This window comes from Panthera onca, chromosome E2, assembly GCF_046562875.1.
Source record: "Panthera onca isolate mPanOnc1 chromosome E2, mPanOnc1 haplotype 2, whole genome shotgun sequence".
NCBI lineage: Eukaryota > Metazoa > Chordata > Mammalia > Carnivora > Felidae > Panthera > Panthera onca.
In genome coordinates, this window is record NC_138353.1 from 26,271,763 (window position 1) to 26,291,560 (window position 19,798).

Below are 19,798 nucleotides of genomic sequence, written 5' to 3' on the forward strand. Positions count from 1 at the left end.
ACAGATGTGCTTTAAATATACAGTACACACTAGAGTTTGAAAACTTAGTATGGAAAATGTTGCGCTGACTAATACATTTTACATCAATTAAATGTTAGAATGGTAGCATTTTAGCTGTTTGGGGTTAAATAAAATTTAGTATTTCACCCATTTCTTTTTACTTTTTAATGTGGCTACTAAAATTACATATGTGGCTCATACTATATTTCTATTGGATAATGCTGGGATATAGTATATGCTCAACAAATGCTATTCTCTTTAAACACACCTCCCCAGCCCCAGCCTCCTATCCTTAACTCTGCTTGAGATGTTTTTAATTTAGAGCCCTTGTTTACCTACTTGCAGTTACTCCTTTTTAAAGTTAGGGATTGCAGACTGAACGATTTTGAGAGTGTTAGGAATGCCTTATTTTTATCTAAAACCTTTTGACTATATATATTTTTAAAAGGAGAGTCCATAACTGTCTGCATCTCTGAAAGGAGACTGCTATCTCTCCCCTCCCAAAACAAAGCAAAACAAATGAACAAAAAACCTGTAAACAGTCTCTTATTAGCCCATATTGTAAAAACCTTGCATTTCTCAAGCACCAAAAACATTTTGGCTTCCATCTGATCTGCTGCTTTGGTTATTGCTTGCACGGAGTTGGATACTTTTCAAGTTTCATTAAACTCTGATAAATTGTGTTGGATTCTATTTTCCCTACATATGACCCCATCCTTAAACCTGTGGTTATACCACAATTTTTGCTTTCTCTGCCCAGGCAATTTGATTGCTTGTTGAGGCAAGAGTGCTCATGATTAGATTTTTTTGTTTTATTTCTGTACATATGTATGGTGATTACCCATGGGTACACTGAATTTCAAAAGTAGATTTAGTCATATTTTAGGTTGTTGGTATATTCTGGGAAGATTTTGGATGTTTTTAAATTTCTTTTATGTAAATCCCTCCAAAACATCAATAACTAAATTTTCCTGCTTGGAAGTAATCATTAACATATTCAGATGATATGTAATATGATCCTTGATGTTCACATTGCTGCCTTTGTTTTAAATTAATAGCAGTATTGTTTTATTTACATTATAAAACATACACTGAAGATTCTTCCTAGAATTCTAGCATTATAAGGACCATCTTGTTATCCTAAAAATACTGTTTGCTACTTGAAAAATCTATCTAGAAAGATTGTACTGCATTCCTTAGCATTAGCCTCCAAGGTCTTTTTTCTCTAATATGACTTTTCAACACTCTTTAAAAATTTTTAAAAGCCTCACTAGTGCAAATAATTGAGTTACCCATAACATTACTGTTTCAATACATAAATCTGTCCTTCCTCAGTTACCTGCTTTTCCAGATGTTAGTAGTACTCAAAGGGGAGGCCAGGTGCTCTACTCCTGTCTCTTGTTTCCTTGAGACCATCCAGGTGACATTGCCTCAGTCTTCAAGGAGCAGCAGAAATAATTTGTTCCCCTGTGTTCCTTGTCACACAAAGTAGCAGAGCCAGATGTTGACTTACCTGAACAACTTCCTTTACTGTTTTGAACAGGACAGTCCCTTTCTATATGTTAGTATGTGGGCATGTTACCTGACACAGGAGCCTTTTTAAAGGAGGAGCTTTGGATTATCCATACAGCTTAGAATTTGGCTCTTACGCCACCTCAGGGCACCCTGCTTGACTGAACTTGAGTGAGCCATTGTTTCCTTAGTGAAGATGGATTATAACTTAGCACTACCTATACGCTGTCCTTTCATGCATTTCAAGATGGTCATCCAGTTTTCTTCCAGCCTTACATTCTTGAGGATATGTGACTTCACTTCCTCAGAGTGCTGATTTCTCAGTCCCTCTTCATTTTTTGGCTTCTTCCTCTGAGACTGCAAATTAGTTTCACTGGCATTTGTCTCACAAGAAATAAATTCTTTTATATATAGCAGATGTACAGTTTCTTATTTTGGGTCAACTCTTTGTCCAGGCATTACTCCTATTTTTATCTGTTAGCATTCTTAGGTATTTAGGAAATATTACCTGATGATCCTAACATTTTAAAATTTAATCTTTTATGTTAGCAAGTATGTAATGGATAGCTCCACTTAGATTTTCCTAATCTGCAGTTATTCTTTTTAAGGAAAGTGTCTATAAGTGGCGTTTCTTAAATTCAGAAATGAAGTTCTTAATTTACCTTTTTTAAGTAATCTCTGTGCCCAGTGTGGGGACTTGAACTCACAACCCTGAGATCAAGAGTCACATGCTCTGTTGACTAAGCCAGCCAGGCACCCCCCAGAAACGAAGTTTTAATAAAGGAGTGAAAACCAAAAGTCCTGTAGCAACAGAAGTCTCATCTGTTGTAGAACTTGGAGCTATCCTAATAGACTTCTTGTTTTTAAATTATTAATCATGATGATGAGTTTTGCCCAAAATTAACAAATATTCAAGATTATAAGTAGGGTGAAGACAAGCGAAAACTAGAAAGATGTCCCAGTTGTTCTTTCCCAAAGAAGTATAACTTTTGATTCCAGAGTTTTGGTAGAAATGCTTACCTTGATGAATCAAGGGTAATTAAGATGTAAACAGGAGATATTAAATAATAGCTGTGCTTTCCAGTATCTTACCTACTTAGAAGCTATGTTAATAAATATTTATTTGTGCTTATAATTGGTACAAATTTACATTGTCCATTGTGGTGCTTAAAGTAAAATTTGTCTTAAAACCTAATTCAGGCCCCCTATGCAGTGTTGCCTATGCAGTATCTTTGTAATCATGGATAATTAATCTGTTTACCCTTTTGAATCTCCGTTACTAATTTATAATAAGGAAATAATGCTACCTTCTTCACAATAGTGAAAGGCAGTATATAATGAGATAATACTTATGAAAGGCTACAGAGCAATAAAGCTGTATGTTGGAGGTATTATTTTTCCCCAAATAGGTGTAGTTTTATATGTAAATTTCACAAATGGAGATTGGGGGAGAAGGGAGGGGAGGCCCCATATTCTTTCAACATGGCCAGAACTAAACAAGTGTCATTACAGAAAAAGATTTGGAAGACTGAAGATTCCAATAAAGATGGAGAGCTTTAAAGTAAAAAAAAAAAAGAAAAAAGAAAAGAAAGTGGTTGGCATATAAACCAGAGTTTGGGTATTTACACAGTATACTCATCTTAGAAAACTGTAGTGCTGCTTTTAGGTTTTCCCACCACTACAGTTGATAGTTCTCAAATATTTTTGGAACTCTTAAATTATCTAAGTCCGTTTTCAAAGTACATAAATCATACCCATCCTAATCAGACTTTGTTTGGATGAAAACAATATTTTACAACTCTGAAAGGAGGTCCCAGTTAGGACTTTCAAAAATTCTTTGAACTATAAAATATCACAGTAATTAAAGTGTGGATTTACAGAGCTACTACCTAAAGGGAAGGAACACTACTCATTTGAATGTATGAAAATCAGAATGTTGCCTTTTGGTCAAGCCTAATAAAGCAAATATTAATAGAAGAACTAGAATATTTAGAAAGATGACTGACTTAATTCAAAGCCTGTTATCATAGTAGGAAAATATTAGATTAAATATTTTATTTACTTATTACCTATATATGATTAAACTATTGCCCGAATACAATAAAACTTGTCTAAAATAACATTAAACATGGTCCTTTTTCACAAGAGCTTTCCACCCAAAATGTCTTTCACCAGGTACTCTTTCTAGCCACCTATCATTTCACAGATCATGTTTTTTCTTTAAAAAGGGTACATTCTAGTCAGCTATAAGTGATTTAAAGTAAAACCCAATTAACGAATGTAAAACCTTTATATATTTTATCTCATTAGGAGGAGAGGCATTGTATAAATCCAACTCGATCTCTTTTCAGTTTGAAACATCTTCCTTTCACAGTTAATAAAAGTATTCTGCTTGCTTTGTAAGAAAACTCATTTTTAGTCTCACTTTAACCAAGGACATGGCTCAAATAATGAAAATTTATCTCCTAATCTGAACGTTTGGACTTGTCTCATATCACTTTGGGTTCTCCTTGGTTTCCAGTTTGCAAAGTCCTTAGGCCAGGGATCCAGTTTGTTTGTTGTCTGTTAATGTTGCTGGCAGACAGAACTGTGACCTCTCTGCATTGCGCAAGCATTGATGGTCGACATCCGAAGGGAATTGTAGTTTTGGTCTCTGATCAGTTCAGGTATTGCTAACTTTCTCAGGCAATCTGAGTTGGTTTTCAGGAAGTGGGAGGTATAGCCTACTACCATTAATGACTGAAGAAAAGCAGCCACAACACAAATAAAACAATAGGGACTTGCCAGATTATCTCAGGTTTTTTTAAAGTATATCATATTTTTTCTTCCCACCAAATTATCTTCATGATTTTTTGGCTTTGGATACCATTTGAATCAGTTTTTATCCATGTACACATGATATGACTGAAAGGGTGAAGGAAAGTTGGACATCACTCAAAATAAACTGAATGGCAGAGGGAAGCCAAAAGTTCCACATAGTCTATGGAATGAATAATTTATAAGGAAGTAGTCAAGAATAAATAGTGTATAGAAGTAAGCAAATTCACTGAAATATTCACACTGTATTTGTGTGTGATTCAGTGTGTTTGAGATGGGCAGTTGCAATATTCCAGGATTACCATTTCCCCAGGGTGTTGGGAGTTCTAGTCACCTTACTTCGTTTCTTTTCTGAAATTGCAACCCTTCCTGTGGCTGAGGGGAGAAGATATAATTTTAGTTTGGGATTTAGATGTGTCTTCTGAATGTGGAGCTTTGTATTTTGTATAATTTTGGCTTAGTTTGGGTGAGACTTCCTTCCATGAATTAAGGTTATATGTGACTTGGTCAGAATTCTATGTTCTGATAAGGAGCTAAGACTTAAATAGAACTTTTTTAGTTAGTATTAGATGGGGTGTTTACCACTTAGGTTTAGGTTTATAACTTTAATCATTCATGACAGTGTGTGCCCTCTAATATTTAGTCCCCACGTTTAGAAATTTCATATTCATGGGCATAGATGTTAATTCTCAGATTTGGTGACAGTTTGTGATAAGGTAGATAAGTGGAAGTTTCAGTAATTGATTCTGTAAAAAAACCTGGCTTGATGTTGTTAGCAAAACTGGTTATTAGAACAGATTTCTTAGGTTGGTTTAACATCATGCTGTTTACATTTCAGTCTGTTTAAAATGCTAGTATTCTGGTATAATATTGCCTCATTCCTAGCAAAATGAATTTAAGCTATGTAATTGTCAACTACTTTTACATTTTTATTTTTAGGAATTTCTACCTAATCTTAAAGGAGGTAGTAATTAGAATGAGATGGCCTGCTTTGCCCCCCCTGCTCATGGTAATGACTTCATAGACCATGTGCTGGATGCTAAATTAGAGAAATAATTCATTTCCACTTCAGATGTTCTTTGTTCTTTAAAGGATTTCTCAACAAAGGCAACCTTTTGAGGCAAGTGTCAGTTTTACCACACTGAACATTTGTAATGCTGCTGTTTTGTGTGTTTTTCAGGATTGGGACGGCTGCCCTGGCGGTTCAGGTTGTAGGCAGCAACTGGCCCAAGCCCCACTATACTTTGCTGATTACAGGCCTGTGCCGTTTCCAGATTGTGCAGGTCTTGAAGGAGAAGCCATATCCTGTTGCTGAAGTGGAACAGTTGGACCGGCTTGAGGAATTTCCCAACACCTGTAAAACTAGGGAGGAGCTAGGAGAACTATCAGAACAGTTTTACAAATATGCAGTACAGGTGAGTTGCTTTTAGTTTTTTCCTTAAAACTCCATTTTCTTCAATTCCTTTGCTGCCCTAAGACATGATGAATCTGTTGAGTGGTTGCAGTTTTAGGGCAGCATATGTTTAAATGCTTTAGTAATATAATATATTGATTTCAATTTGCTTGTGTCTGTGATTGTACCTAAATCATTCTAGGAAATACTAGCCAACCCTGTCTATTTTTTCAAAGAGTATTTCTAGAGCTTTCCTTATAACTTGAAGTATCTCCAAACCAGATGGTTCTTAAATCTAAATAATGCTAAAAATTAAAATATTGCACAAAAGCTATTTGTCACAAGAACATCTAGGTAGCAAATTATATAAGTGTTGGCTCAGAAGTCAAGGCCACACTGAGATTGGCAGTAACTATGGAAGATGAAGTCTATGGTAGACTGATTTCTAAAATGGTTCAAGCCTTGATTAACTAGAATGCTGGAAGGCAAGCACATATTAGGGGTGCATTAAATATTTGACTTTTTAATTCTAGGTTTGAGTGTTTTGGTTAACTTTCAGTTGAACAGAAAGCTCCTCCCCTCACCCCATTTTATTTGGAACCTTACTGAAATATATCATAAAATGTAGTCTTCTACTTTCTGTTGATGTCATCTAGTGGCTGTTACTGGCTCTGTGAGGATCAGGCAGAGTCTAAAGGTCTTAGTCATTGAAAAGACTGTGCTCACAGTGTCTGGCATTTGTACCTGAAGTGGCATTTGAAGCAACACACTTTTAGTATGGTGCACAATAGGAAGATAAAAAACTTGAAGCTATAATTTCTATGAGGACTGAAAGGTAGAACCTACTCTGAACAAAGAAACTTCATTTTGAAGACTGGAATAAGTGATTATGCCAGTTAAGAAGGAGATGGAGGGAGAAAAGAGTGTGGAAATTCCTCAAAAAATTAAAAATAGAACTACCCTGTGACCCAGCAATTATACTACTAGGAATTTATCCAAAGGATACAAAAATGCTGATTCAAAGGGGCACATGCACCCCAATGTTTATAGCAGCGCTATCAACAATAGGCAAATTATGGAAAGAGCCCAAATGTCCATCAACTGATGAATGGATTAAGATGTGGTATACATACACAATGGAATACTACTTGGCAATGAAAAACAATGAAATCTTGCCATTTGTAACAAAGTGGATGGAACTGGAGGGTATTATACTAAGCAAAATAAGTCAGAGAAAGACGTATGATTTCAGTCCTGTGTGGAATCTGAGAAACTTAACAGATGAACATTGGGAAGGGAAAGAAAAATAAGATAAAAACAAAGAGGGAGGCAAACCATAAGAGACTCTTAAATACAGAAATAAACTGAGGGTTGATGGAAGGAGGTGGGTTAAATGGGTGATGGGCATTAAGGAGGGCACTTTTTGGGATGAGCACTGGGTGTCATATATAACAGATGAGTCACTGGGTTCTATTCCTGAAAGACTATACTGAATGTTAACTAACCTGATAATGAAAAAAAAGGAAGGAGGTAGAGGGAGAAACAATTTTTTTTTTTTTTCTGGGTTATACTCCCTGAGTCTTCATTCTTCTGTTAGACACAGCTTCATAGAGATTGTATTTTGCTTTTTACTTCTCACTTTGAATCAACAGAAAAAATTTAGACAGGTAAAGATTTATAATGACATTAAAGGAATTTTTAGAGAGAAACATCATAATTTTACTGCTATCCTGCATCTAGTTTAATTTTTGGCTTGTCTTCTGATCTCAGTCCAAATTAAGTCATGTTGTGTTTTCCTGTCCATGTCTAATTTTCATATTAAGTATGTTTATAAATTTCATTGAGTTAGGGTATCATAATTTTATCCTTCCTCTTTTTAGACATTGAGGTTGCTTCCAATTAATACTTTTCTTTCATCTCCTACATTTCCTTTTATAGCCGTCCTTGGTAGACTTCTTCAATAACTTCCTGACCAGTCTCGTTCTGGTTTTTTTTTTTTTTTCTCTGACCCATCAGTTCTACGAAGTTTTGGACCTACCTTTCCCCTGAAAAAAAAAAGACTTTAATGAGTATGGGATAAAGTTTAAATTTCTTAGGATAACATTAAAGGTCTTCCTAATTCTATTTAATCCCATTTTAACCATCTTCTAGTCACACTGTTCATCAGAGAGCTTCACAGTTTGTTGTTTCATGTCCCTTCTGTTCTCTCTGCTGGGAGTGCTCTTCCTTTACTGAATTTTCAGGTTTTATGCTTTCCCAACTCCTGTGGGCTCTTAGTGTTCCTTTGCCTGTGCTTCCACAGTCCTTTATATGATGCTTATCACATTGTATTGAAATTTATCTTCTAGGTCTGTTTCCCCTACCAAACTCGAATTCATCCCTGCTGTAGCCATCCCATACTGAGCAGTACATTGTGTCTAACAAGTAGTTTGTGCTCAGTAAGTGCTTGCAAAATAAGTTTTAACTTTTATTTTCTTAAGATGAATTCTTAGGAGAAAGGGTCTTTAAATTTTATTATCTACTTCTACCACCTGAATAACTTCATCATAACTGTGCTTTCATTCCCTTGATTCTAGGCAGGTTCTTAAATTATGGTGCCTTTAGAAAGATTTGATTCTACTGGCCTAAGAAATCTTACCAGAGTTATTACTAAATGAGGATTTGGCATGTCATCTGTGAATTAGCCACTGTGGGCTAAGTTTTGCTGCATAAAGTACTCGAAAATCTCAGCATACAATATTACAAAGGTATATTTCTCACTCATGCTTTATGCCTAAAACTAGAGCATGTGGTGATCTACCTGTTAGAGTCACTGAGGGACTCAAGAGGGGTAGACATTCATCTCAAAACATGCTGAGGCTGGAAAAGGAAATGTGGCAGATCTCTCAATGGTTTTAAATGCTTCTGCCCAGAAGGAGCTGTCACTCCCCCCCCCCCCCCCCCCCATTTCATGGATCAAGGCAAGACTCATAGCCTCATTTGTATTCAGAGGAGGTGAGAGAGTAGTCCTGCCACGTACCCAGAAGAAAAGTGGAATTTTTGTCAGTAACCTAATGATTTCTTTCAAGGATATACCCTGGAAGTTGTTTTTATAAAAACCATTCACAGTCAGTGCTCAGATTCTGCTTAATCCAAGTGTTCTACTAAAAAACAGTATTTCAGCTGGTTAGCATAATAGCATCAGCTATGTTAAATTTCCGGAATTTGATAATTACACTGTGATTATGTAAGAGAATGCCCTTGTTCTTAAGAACAAGGGTCATGATGTCTGCCACTTACTTTAAAATGTTCAGTGGAGTGCCTGTGTGGCTCAATTGGTTGGATGTCTGGCTTTGGCTCAGGTCATGATCTCAGTTCAAGCTGGGCTCTGTGCTGACAGCTCAGAACCTGGAACCTGTTTCGGATTCTGTGTCTCTCTCTCTATCCCTCCTTTGCTTGTGCGTACATACCCTCTCAAAAACAAATAAATGTTTAAAACAAGTAAATAAAATGTTCAGCAAAAATGTGTGTGTGTGTGCATACGCTTAGAGAGAAAAAGGATAGTTTATTGTACTATTGTAAATTTTCTGTAGATTTTTATTTTTTTCAAAATAAAAAATAAAATCACAAATTTGCAAAACCTTTTAAACATTTGTATTATACACATTTGAGGGCCATTTTTGCTTTTCAGTTCTGATTGATATTTTGAATGTACTTCTCTCTTTTCCTCTGAGGCCAGTAAAATGCCTAGATTTCTAGTAATCAGTGATCTTTCAAAAACAAAGACTCTGAGGCCTGAACATTAAACCTATATAGCAACTTGACATTTTAAATTCACAAATAATACCAAATTTCATTAAAAAGACTTCTTTTTCCTTGTAGTTGGTGGAAATGTTGGATATGTCTGTCCCTGCAGTTGCTAAATTGAGACGCCTTTTAGATAGTCTTCCAAGGGAAGCATTACCAGACATTCTGACCTCAATTATTCGAACAAGCAACAAAGAGAAGCTCCAGGTACAGTATTCCCTTCTTTAATACTAAGTTGTTTTGTCCCTTTTTATTCAAGACAATAAAATTTGACCTTCAGTAAGAGATACTGGAGATTCACAGTAGTTGAAATGTTCTTATCCTAAAATTGACTTTTACTGATTGCTTTATATTTTTATATACTCAAGCAAGTCTTTTATTCACATTGTCAGTACTAGTAGTTTGTTAATTTATGGAAGAAGTTAAAGTGAAGAATAATTTTTAAAAATGGTAAATATATATTTTGTCTGTTTTTAAACATGTGGAGCTGTGACCTTTTCTTTGTGAATTGCCTGCTTTATTAGAATTCTTCATGATGTTTCTTACACAAAGCATCCCTGTGATGCAGTATCTATGATTTTCAGTTTCTATTTCTTTAGAGTGAAATAAGTTGTAAAGACACTCATTCTGCACTCACTAGATTCTGCATTTCCCCCCAAAATTGTAAGTTTTCTTGCATACTTACTTTTATAGTATTTTTAAGCAGTCTGTTTTATTGAATCTTCCTAGAACATTTAAGTTAGTTTTATTGAAACGTCCTTTATTTTATCAATTTATGCATTTATGTCTTAACTGTTATATAGCAAATCTAGCAAATTATAATAGTGAGTGCACCAAACAAAGAAAAGTGTATACACACCTACTCTAAACACAAAAATTCAGTTCAACTGATAGGAGCAGAAGAGTGCTGGGGTACCAGAGAGTAAGCTGGCTGTGGACATCAGCAAGGATGTTTGGGGGAATGGAGAGTGTTAGTTACTCAGAGCATTAGCAGAGGTTGATTAAGAGTACTCGTGTTCTTTCATGAATGTAAAAATTTAATATTTTCAACCTAGAATCTGTTTAAACCTAATATGTAGACAACTATCTGGGTTTTAAGAGAATAATGCCAGAAAGAGTTCACATTAAATGTGTGTTTTGGGGTGCCCGGTGCCTTAGTTGGTTAAGTGTCTGAATCTTGATTTCAGCTCAGGTCATGATCTTAAAGTTTGTGAGTTTGAGCCACACATCAAACTCTGTGCTGATAGTGCGGAGTCTGCTTGGGATTCTCTCTCTCCCTTTTTGCCCCTCCCCACCTCAAAACAAATGAATAAACTTAAAAAATGTATGTCCTTGCTGTTGGAACAATACACATGGCCTCATTTTTAAATGAAAAGTCAAGATTCCTTTTTTTTTAGGATTCTAGTGATTTAATAGAATTAATCTTGGTGTGTTGGCCCTAACTTAGCTGTGAGTATTGATATTTGTCTTTCTTACTTAATAATTTAAGTCATGACTCTGACTGCCTTGTTTTGGGAGCTTGTGTTTCTGAGAGATTCTGCTAATCGACTCATGTCCCCTTAGATTTTAGATGCTGTGAGTCTAGAGGAGCGGTTCAAGATGACCATACCGCTGCTTGTCAGACAAATTGAAGGCCTGAAATTGCTTCAGAAAACCAGAAAACACAAGCAAGATGATGATAAGAGGGTAAATATGTCCTTTAATTGTTTCTTTGTGTTTCCGGTTGTTTTTATGTGATGTGAGATTCAGTTTTTTTGAAGTAAAAAAAAAAAAAATGGAATAAAGAAAGGAACAAAGAAAAAATTTCATTGTTTCTTAGCATCCAAGTTACGGATAGCATTTTGAATTTGGTGTGTGTTTCTAGTCCTCTTCCATGTCTGGATTTTGTTTTTAACATATTTTCTCATTTTCTGTTCTTGGTAAATTTGGGTAATCATTGAAAGGTATACTTTACTAAGCCATTTCTCTTTGCCAAACATTGTGTGTTGTTTCCAATGTTTTCTATATTTTAAAAGCTAAATAACTGATGAGTGTCTTTGAAAATAATTGGAGGGGGGAGTTGTACATCTTACATTTTTTTTTTTTTAAAGTTTTTGTTTTAACTCCAGTTAATGTACAGTGTAATGGTAGCTTCAGGTGTACAATACAGTGATTCGCCGCCACTCCCATACAGTCCCCTGGGGCTCGTCACAACAAGTGCCCTCCTTAATCCCCATCACCTATTTCCCTCATCCCTCCCACCACCTCCCCCTTTTAACCATCATTTCAGAGTCTGTTTCTTGGTTTGCCTCTCTTTTTTCCCCTCCCTTTGTTTGTTTGTTTTGTTTCTTAAAGTCCACATATGAGTGAAATCGTATGGTATTTGTCTTTCTATGACTGATGTATTTCACTAAGCGTTGTACTCCCTAGGTCCATCCATGTCATTGCCAATGGCAAGATTTCATTCTTTGTTATGGCTGAGTAATACTCCATTGTGTGTGCGCGCATGTGTGTGTATACATATATATGTGTATACATGTATATGCCTATGTATATATGTGTATGCATACACAAATTCTTGATCCATTCATTTGTGGATGGATACTTGGGCTGCTTCCATAATTTGGCTATTTTAAATAGTGATGCTTTAAACATCAGGGTGCATGTATCCCTTTGAATTATCCCTTTGAGTTAGTATTTTTGTATTCTTTGGGTAGATGCCTAGTAATATAGTTGCTGGATCTCAGGGTAGTTCTATGTTTAACTTTTTGCAGTACCTCCATACTGTTTCCACGGTGGCTGCACTGCACCAGTTTGCATTCCCACCAACAGTGCCTGAGGGTTCCTTTCTCTCCACATTCTCACCAATGGCTTGTTGTTTTTTGAGTTTTTGATTTTAGCTATTCTGATAGGTGTAGGGTGTTATCTCATTGGAGGTTTTTTGTTTTTGTTTTTGTTTTTGATTTTGTTTTTTTGTGTTCTCACACTTCACCTCCCTGGTGCGGCAGGCGAGATGGGCTGGTGGTATGCCCTCAGTGGACTGGAGAGTCCTCGGGATCCTACCTCAGCCAGGGAGCAGCACCGGCCATCACCTTCATTGCACTCTCATATAGTTTTGACTTGCGTTTACCTGTTGATCAGTGATGTTGAGCATCTTTCCATGTGTCTGTTGACCATCTGTATGTGTTTGTAGAAATGTCTATTCATGTTTCTGCCCATGTTTTAAGTGGATTATTTGTTTTGGGGGTTTTATAAGTTATTTTGGATAATAACCCTTTTTATTTATTTTTTATTACTATTTTTTTTAATGTTTATTTATTTTCAAGAGAGGGAGAGACAGAGAGTGAGCAGGGGATGGGCAGAGAGAGGAGTCACAGAATCCAAAGCAAGCTTCAGGCTCTGAGCTGTCAACAGAGCCTGATGCAGGGCTTGAACTCACGAGCTGTGAGGTTATGACCTGAGCTTAAGTTGGACACTTAACCAGCTGAGCCACCTAGATGCCCCTGGGTAATAACCCTTTATCAGATATGTCATTTGCAAATACCTTCTCCCATTCCATAGATTGCCTTTTAGTTTTGTTGATTGTTTCTTTCACTGTGCAGATTTTTATTTTGACGTAGTCCTAGTAGTTTATTTTTGCTTTTGTTTCTCTTGACTCAGGAAACATATCTAGAAAGAAGTTGCTACAGCAGATGTCAAAGAAGTTACTGCTGATTTTTATGATTTCAGGGTTCACATTTAGCTCTTTAATCCATTTTTAATTAATTTTTTTATATGGTATAAGAAAGTGATCCAGTTTCATTCTTTCATATGTTGCTGTCCAGTTTTCTCAGTACCATTTTTTGAAGAGACTGTGGTTTTTTTCTATTATATAGCTTTTTCTGCTTTTTTGAAGATTAATTGACCATATGGTTATGGGTTCATGTCTGGTTTTGTGTTCTGTTCTATTGATCTATGTGTCTGTTTTTGTTCCAGTACCATAGTGTTTTGATTACTACTGCTTTGTAATATAACTTGAAGTCTGGAATTGTGATGCCTCCAGCTTCACTTTTCTTTTTCAAGATTGCTCTGGCTACTTAGAGTCTTTTGTGGTTCCATACAAATTTAAAATTGTTCTAGCTATGTGAAAATATGCTGTTGGTATTTTGATAGGGATTGCGATAAATGTGTAGGTTGCTTTAGGTGGTATAGACATTTTAGCAATATTTGTTCTTCCAGTCCATGAGAATGGAATGTCTTTACATTTCTTTGTGTCATCTTCAATTTCTTTCATCAGTGTTTTATAGTTTTCAGAGTATAGGTCTTTTTACCTTTTTGGTTAGGTCTATTTCTGGGTGTCTTACGGTTTTTGGTACAATTGTAAATGGAATTAATTCCTTAATTTCTCTTTCTGCTGCTTTATTTTTGGTGTATAGAAATGCAGCAGGTTTCTGTACATTGATTTTGTATCCTATGACTTCACCAAATTCATTCATGGTTCTAGTGGCTTTTTGGTAGAGTCTTTCAGTTTTTCTATGTATAATATCATGTCATCTGCAGATAGTGCAAGTTTTACTTCCTCCTTGCCAATTTAGATTCCTTTTATTTCTTTTTGTTGTCTGATTGCTGTGGCTAGGACTTCCAGTACTATATTGAATAAAAGTGGTGAGAGTGGACATCCCTGTCTTGTTCCTGACTGTAGAGGAAGAGCTCTCAGTTTTTCCCCATTGAGGATGATACTAGCTATTGGTTTTTCATGTATGGACTTAATTATGTTGAGGTATGTTCACTCCAGACCTACTTTGTTAAAAGATTTTATCACTAGTGGATGTTGTACTTTGACAAATGCCTTTTCTGCATCCACTGAAATGATCTATAACTTAAAAAAAATAGTATTAAGAATACTACAAAATTGTTTCCTAGGAGGACTGTATCACTATGTTTTACCATAATTTAGCTGACTTTTTTGCTTTTAACTTATAAAAATTTTTGTTTTCATTTAGTCCAACTATGTAAGTCTTTTTCTGTCTTCTAAGCTTAGAGTCCTCTATCCTCCAGTGATTTGACAAATACCCACTTTTAGTTTACCTTTTACTGATTTTTAACTCAACAGTATTATAAATAATTCTTCACTTCTCCATTGATTTGTGATACATTCATTATCATACATTACATTTATATGAGGTCTGTCTGAAGTCTACCTTGAGCTATCAGTTTTACTTTTGTTATGTGTGGGCAGAGTTAAGATCAAGAAAATATATTTGATGTGGACAAGAGTGGAAATGATGGTTCTCTGAAGGCTGTTGGAAAGTAAGTGAAAGGTTGAGAATAATGTTAGATTTGATGGTCATCAGCGCAGAAGTGTTCCTTCATCAGAAAGAATACATTATTGAGAAAGAAGGATTCCTCACCAATGGGACTAAGGAAAGGAGCAGAAAATAGGCTGGAGGAGAACGATGACAGAAACAGGAGTAGCCTGTCTGGTGTTTGTGTTTCAGGACATAATGGCATAATGCCGTTTAAAACAAAAAGCAGAAATGTGAATTATTTCTGGTTTGAGATCAGATCATTAATTTAGTTATCCATTTTGTGTAGAAAGACAAACCAGTGCACACTCTGTCTTGGCAGACACAGAGAACTGCAGCTTCTTATCAATTAAGTGTTACCGTTGCTTAAGGAGACAAGTGTTCAGAATTGCTCCAGAAAATGATCACACAGGTGACAGTTACTTGAAAATGTAGGAATCAGAGGGTGATATTTGGAGTTAAGGCTAAAACTTTCTCTGCCTATTCCCTTAAGAGTTGAAAGGCACTTTCTTGTAGCTGGGAAAAAAACTGCACAAAAAAGTACTTTTGTTTCAATGATGAAAAAATTAATGTGCTTTTTAAAACTCTCATTTAAAATTTTTTTTATTTTCATTTAAAATTTCATTAAAAAATATTTTGTCTATTATGTAGGCTAAAAGTATATATTTAATATTTTTGTTTTTATAAAGTTGTATTTTTATTTGTGTTTTTAATGTTTTATATTTGAATGTATTAAATAAGTAATAGTTTAAAAAATAAATTCCCAGGCTTTTAAATTAAATACCAGTGTATCATTTTGCTCCAGTGATGGCTGGTGTTTATTCATGATATTATTGAGTTGAGAATTTCAAAAGAGCATTTTAGAAGTTTTAAAATATGATATAGATCATGGAGAAAGAGAACACAAAATAAAACCATTTGACTTGGCACAGAAGATGGTTGTTGGATTTCAAAGCACAATTTCTCAACATAGTGGAGATAAAGGCCAAAGTACAAAATAGAGATTATGGAAGTAATTCATGAGGATGGGGAAGTAGTGGTCAAAGCCACTTGTTGGAAAAGCAGAACTTCTCAAGAAGGGATGTAAATAGTGTGTAGTTAACTGAAAGGGATATAGGTAAGATAAAGTATTTGAAAGGAGGAAGACTTTTCTGTGTATTGGAGACAAAGAGAACAGAGCCAATGGTGGAAACATTAAAGATGTTAGAAAGAAATTTTGTAATCTAGGAGGAAAAATGGAATTTATTCTGTTGCTGATTGGTAAGTAGTAATATAATCAAGAAAGTAGTGGCTATAATAGTAGCTCAAAGAAAAATAATTCCTAGATGTTTTCATTATTTCTAGTAGCCAGCTCTTGAATTTTTTCTTATATTGTAATATAAGCATATACTAAAGAATCATGTCCATTTTATGTTGATCCACTTTTTAAATTCTGCTGCTTCCATATGTGCTTGTGTCTCTTAGTTATCATTCTGAACTTAGTTCCTAAAGATGTAGACCCTAACCATAAAAATGTTATTCGGCACCAGTTATAATCTTGTGTGTAACTAGGTACCTCGTTTCCAATTTATTTTAACACACAGTTTTACTCTTCTACTTTCTACTTTAGGTTATAGCAATACGTCCTATTAGAAGGATTACACACATTCCAGGTGCCTTAGAAGATGAGGATGAGGATGAAGATCATGATGACATTGTCATGCTAGAGAAAAAAATACGAACATCCAGTATGCCAGAGCAGGCCCACAAAGTCTGTGTCAAAGAGATAAAAAGGTAAATTGAAGCTAAAAAGAAGCTATTCATTCATTGGCACTTTCATTTTGCTTATTAATAAATATTAAAAATTATTGGTCATGGAAACTTGAAACTGCTTCTTTGGATCACAAACTGAAAGCTGAGTTATTTGTTTTATATTCTTTGATCTTTCTCCTTTTCTTATATTTAGTATAGTCATAAACCACCACTCATTTTATCTTTCCTTTGTCAATTCTTATCTTTCATGGTTTTCCAAATTGTCAGATTAGAGCTGTGATCTGTAAAATCTTCAGGTTATCTCTCTTCATTCCTCAACTGGAAACTGTTTTTAAAGGATTCTTAATACTCCTGAATTAACATCAACTTCCCTAATCTTTTTCTCAGTGGCTGAGTGTTAAGTGGTACATCGCTTCCACCTCATATGCTGTCAATATGATCACTATTGTTAACCGCTTTTTCATTGTCTTAATATGGGCTGTGCTTTGTTCAGACACAGTGTTCAGTTGGCACTGTGCTCTTCACATGTCACTTTTTTCTTCTTTAGAAAGAAGATTGTAAACCCTAGAGGGCAGGGACTGTCAGTTTCTCTTTGCATAAGAAAGTACACAGAAACCTTGATGACAGTATAGGGTACATGAATAATCTCAGGGGTAAATAGAAAACCAACTTTTTCCTTATGTACTTGAAACATAATTGTGTTGCATTTTCTTTTATTAGTGAATTATAATGAACCTAATTGAATGCTCAGTAACAAAAGATTGGACTCTGGGTTCACAGATAAGGAGATTAGTTGTAGTTGAAGGATATTTTATATTCACTGGCATTGGTTAATAAATGAGGAACATCTTTTGTGGGCAAAATACTTTGTTAAATACTGCATATATTATGGAAGTTGTATTTTTAGTTAAATATCTGATGTTAGCTTGTTTTTACAAGATAATTTTATCTCTGATTCCAAAAAAAGTAAATAATTATTGTGTTATGCATGATTAGGCACTTAACTCTTACTGTGAGAAGTAAATCAGGTAAGTGTGACTTGAGACTCCCCCTGCGAGATACTGATACTGATACTGATAAGGTTGAATTTCCAGGATAGAATCAGATACAGTGTTCCCTCCCCCACTTCCCCAGTTTGCAGGGATCTGTTTAATTTGTTCCATAAGTACTTCACAAAACAAAATAACTAGTTTTTTTTTTTTTAATGTTGCCAGATTTCTTAAATCAATTATTCATGATATATCTGACCCAGAAACGGAGATATATATGCTGGATTTTTGTGTTTTTTATGGAATTCTTCTATGTTGTGTAACATTTTGCTATGTATTCTTTCCCCACAGACTCAAAAAAATGCCTCAGTCGATGCCAGAATATGCTCTGACTAGAAATTATTTAGAACTTATGGTGGAACTTCCTTGGAACAAAAGTACAACTGGTAAGCCAACAAAGTAACAGCCTTTTGCAGTCTGATTGTCATTCAGAAAGCTCATGTAGATTCTATTGAAATATCATTGATTATCTTACTGTTACTGTAGTTCTAGATGTATTTAGGCAGTGAACTTGTGTCATCTAGGTCTTGGGATCAAACAGGAAAAGAAGGTGCTACATCAAAGTGCCTTTTGCCTGATTTTAGAGAAAATAGGATTTTCTGTAAGAGTGATATAAGTGTTTCTCAATACCAATAGCCAATCAGAAGATAAACTTTTACATCTAAAGAAATAGTTACATATAGTTACGTACTAGAACAGTTGTACCATTTGGAATCTTATTTTTCTCATATAAAAACCTATTAAATTTAAACTCTTTTTATCCTTCTGTCCTTCGTTAGAACTGTTCTCTTTCCTGTGTATTCGCTATTTTATCTTGGGATGAGAAATACACTGTATTTAGATGCTCTATTGTTAAATTTACATACAAGGTCTGCTGAATTCAACAGTGGATTGATTACCTGAACTGCTGTTGGCATAGGAGTAGCTGTATGATTGACTTGTGAAAATTTAAAGATTTATTATCCTAGTTAGTAAAATTCTTACATTTAAAAAAGACGCTAGAGATTTTTTTAAATGTTAGCTCTAAAACACACATTTGTGCCCCCACATAAGATATGCTATACATGCCAGATTACAGGATGTTGAATTTTTAATATTAAAAAATACTTGCTTATTAACCTACAGAGGACCATACTTTCTGGTATTGATAACTTAAAAAAAAATTTTCCCCTCAAAGAGGGCCCAGAATAAAGCACCTTTGTGTTAGATTAACTATGCCGGGACAATGTTAAGGTTAAAGTAGTTCCTTTCTTAATCATTTTTTTGGAAAGGATCATCTAACACATTTTTAATGTGTATGGCTAGGTACTAAGATGAAATTGACCTAATCATCTTCCTTTTATTTTGACTACCCTTAGATTTCAATCATATTACAGTTCTTAGGTTCTTGTTGTAGAAAGCAGTTACATTCTGGGTTATGCTAATTATTCCTTCATGAATACTCCGTAACTTTGTGTTTATCCCATTCTCTAGATTTTGGGTTTTTTCCTAAGTTTTTCTCTCTGTTTGAATGTTTGTCTATAAAATTAAAAAGCTAATTCATATTTGTTCTCTCTTAAATTCTGAGAATCTGTAAATTTTCACTAGATTAAATCAGGTTGCACTAGTGAACTATAGAAGAAATTTTTTAGAAGCAATTTTGCTTTACTTTCCAGTTTTATTGTGGTATAATTGATAAACAGTAAACTGTACATCTATAATATGTGCATTCTGATAAGTTTTCACATATGTATGTATCTGTAATACCATCACTGTAATTAAGATAGTGAACGTACCCATCGCCTCCTAAATTTTCTCATGCTTCCCTAATTCCTCCCTCCCTCCCTCCTTTTCGTCCTCATCCCCAAACAACCACTATAGATCAGTTCATATTTCAAAACTGTTACACACGTGGAATGATATAGCATGTACTCGCTTTTTCTGATTCTTTCAGCATAGAGGTTCATCCATGTTGCTGCATAGATTAATAATTTGTGTATGCGTTTACCTGTCAGGAACATTGAGGTTGTTTCCAGTTTTTTGGCTCCTATATATAGAGCTGTTATGTTACCATACTAGTAAATTTATTTCTTATATCATATTTGCATAACAACATTGCCTTCTAGTTGAAAGTGCTTTACCAAACTGCAGCTGAATTTCTTGGTTTAATTCTTAATTCAAAAATATTTTTTGTAATTTTTGGAAACTCCATAGTGAGATGAATGCCGGAGAGCATGGGGTCCCAT

At 34.9% G+C, this 19,798-nt stretch overlaps 1 protein-coding gene across 1 annotated transcript in view; it reads left to right on the forward strand.

Moving 5' to 3' along the window:
• Positions 1-19,798, forward strand: part of LONP2 (lon peptidase 2, peroxisomal) — a 102,362-nt gene that overhangs the window by 1,323 nt on the left and 81,241 nt on the right. The window contains exons 2-6 of the mRNA XM_060650823.3: positions 5,510-5,744; positions 9,584-9,715; positions 11,072-11,194; positions 16,382-16,545; positions 17,865-17,959. Coding sequence (XP_060506806.1) covers positions 5,510-5,744; positions 9,584-9,715; positions 11,072-11,194; positions 16,382-16,545; positions 17,865-17,959 — 749 coding nt within the window. The remainder of the gene's footprint in view (positions 1-5,509; positions 5,745-9,583; positions 9,716-11,071; positions 11,195-16,381; positions 16,546-17,864; positions 17,960-19,798) is intronic.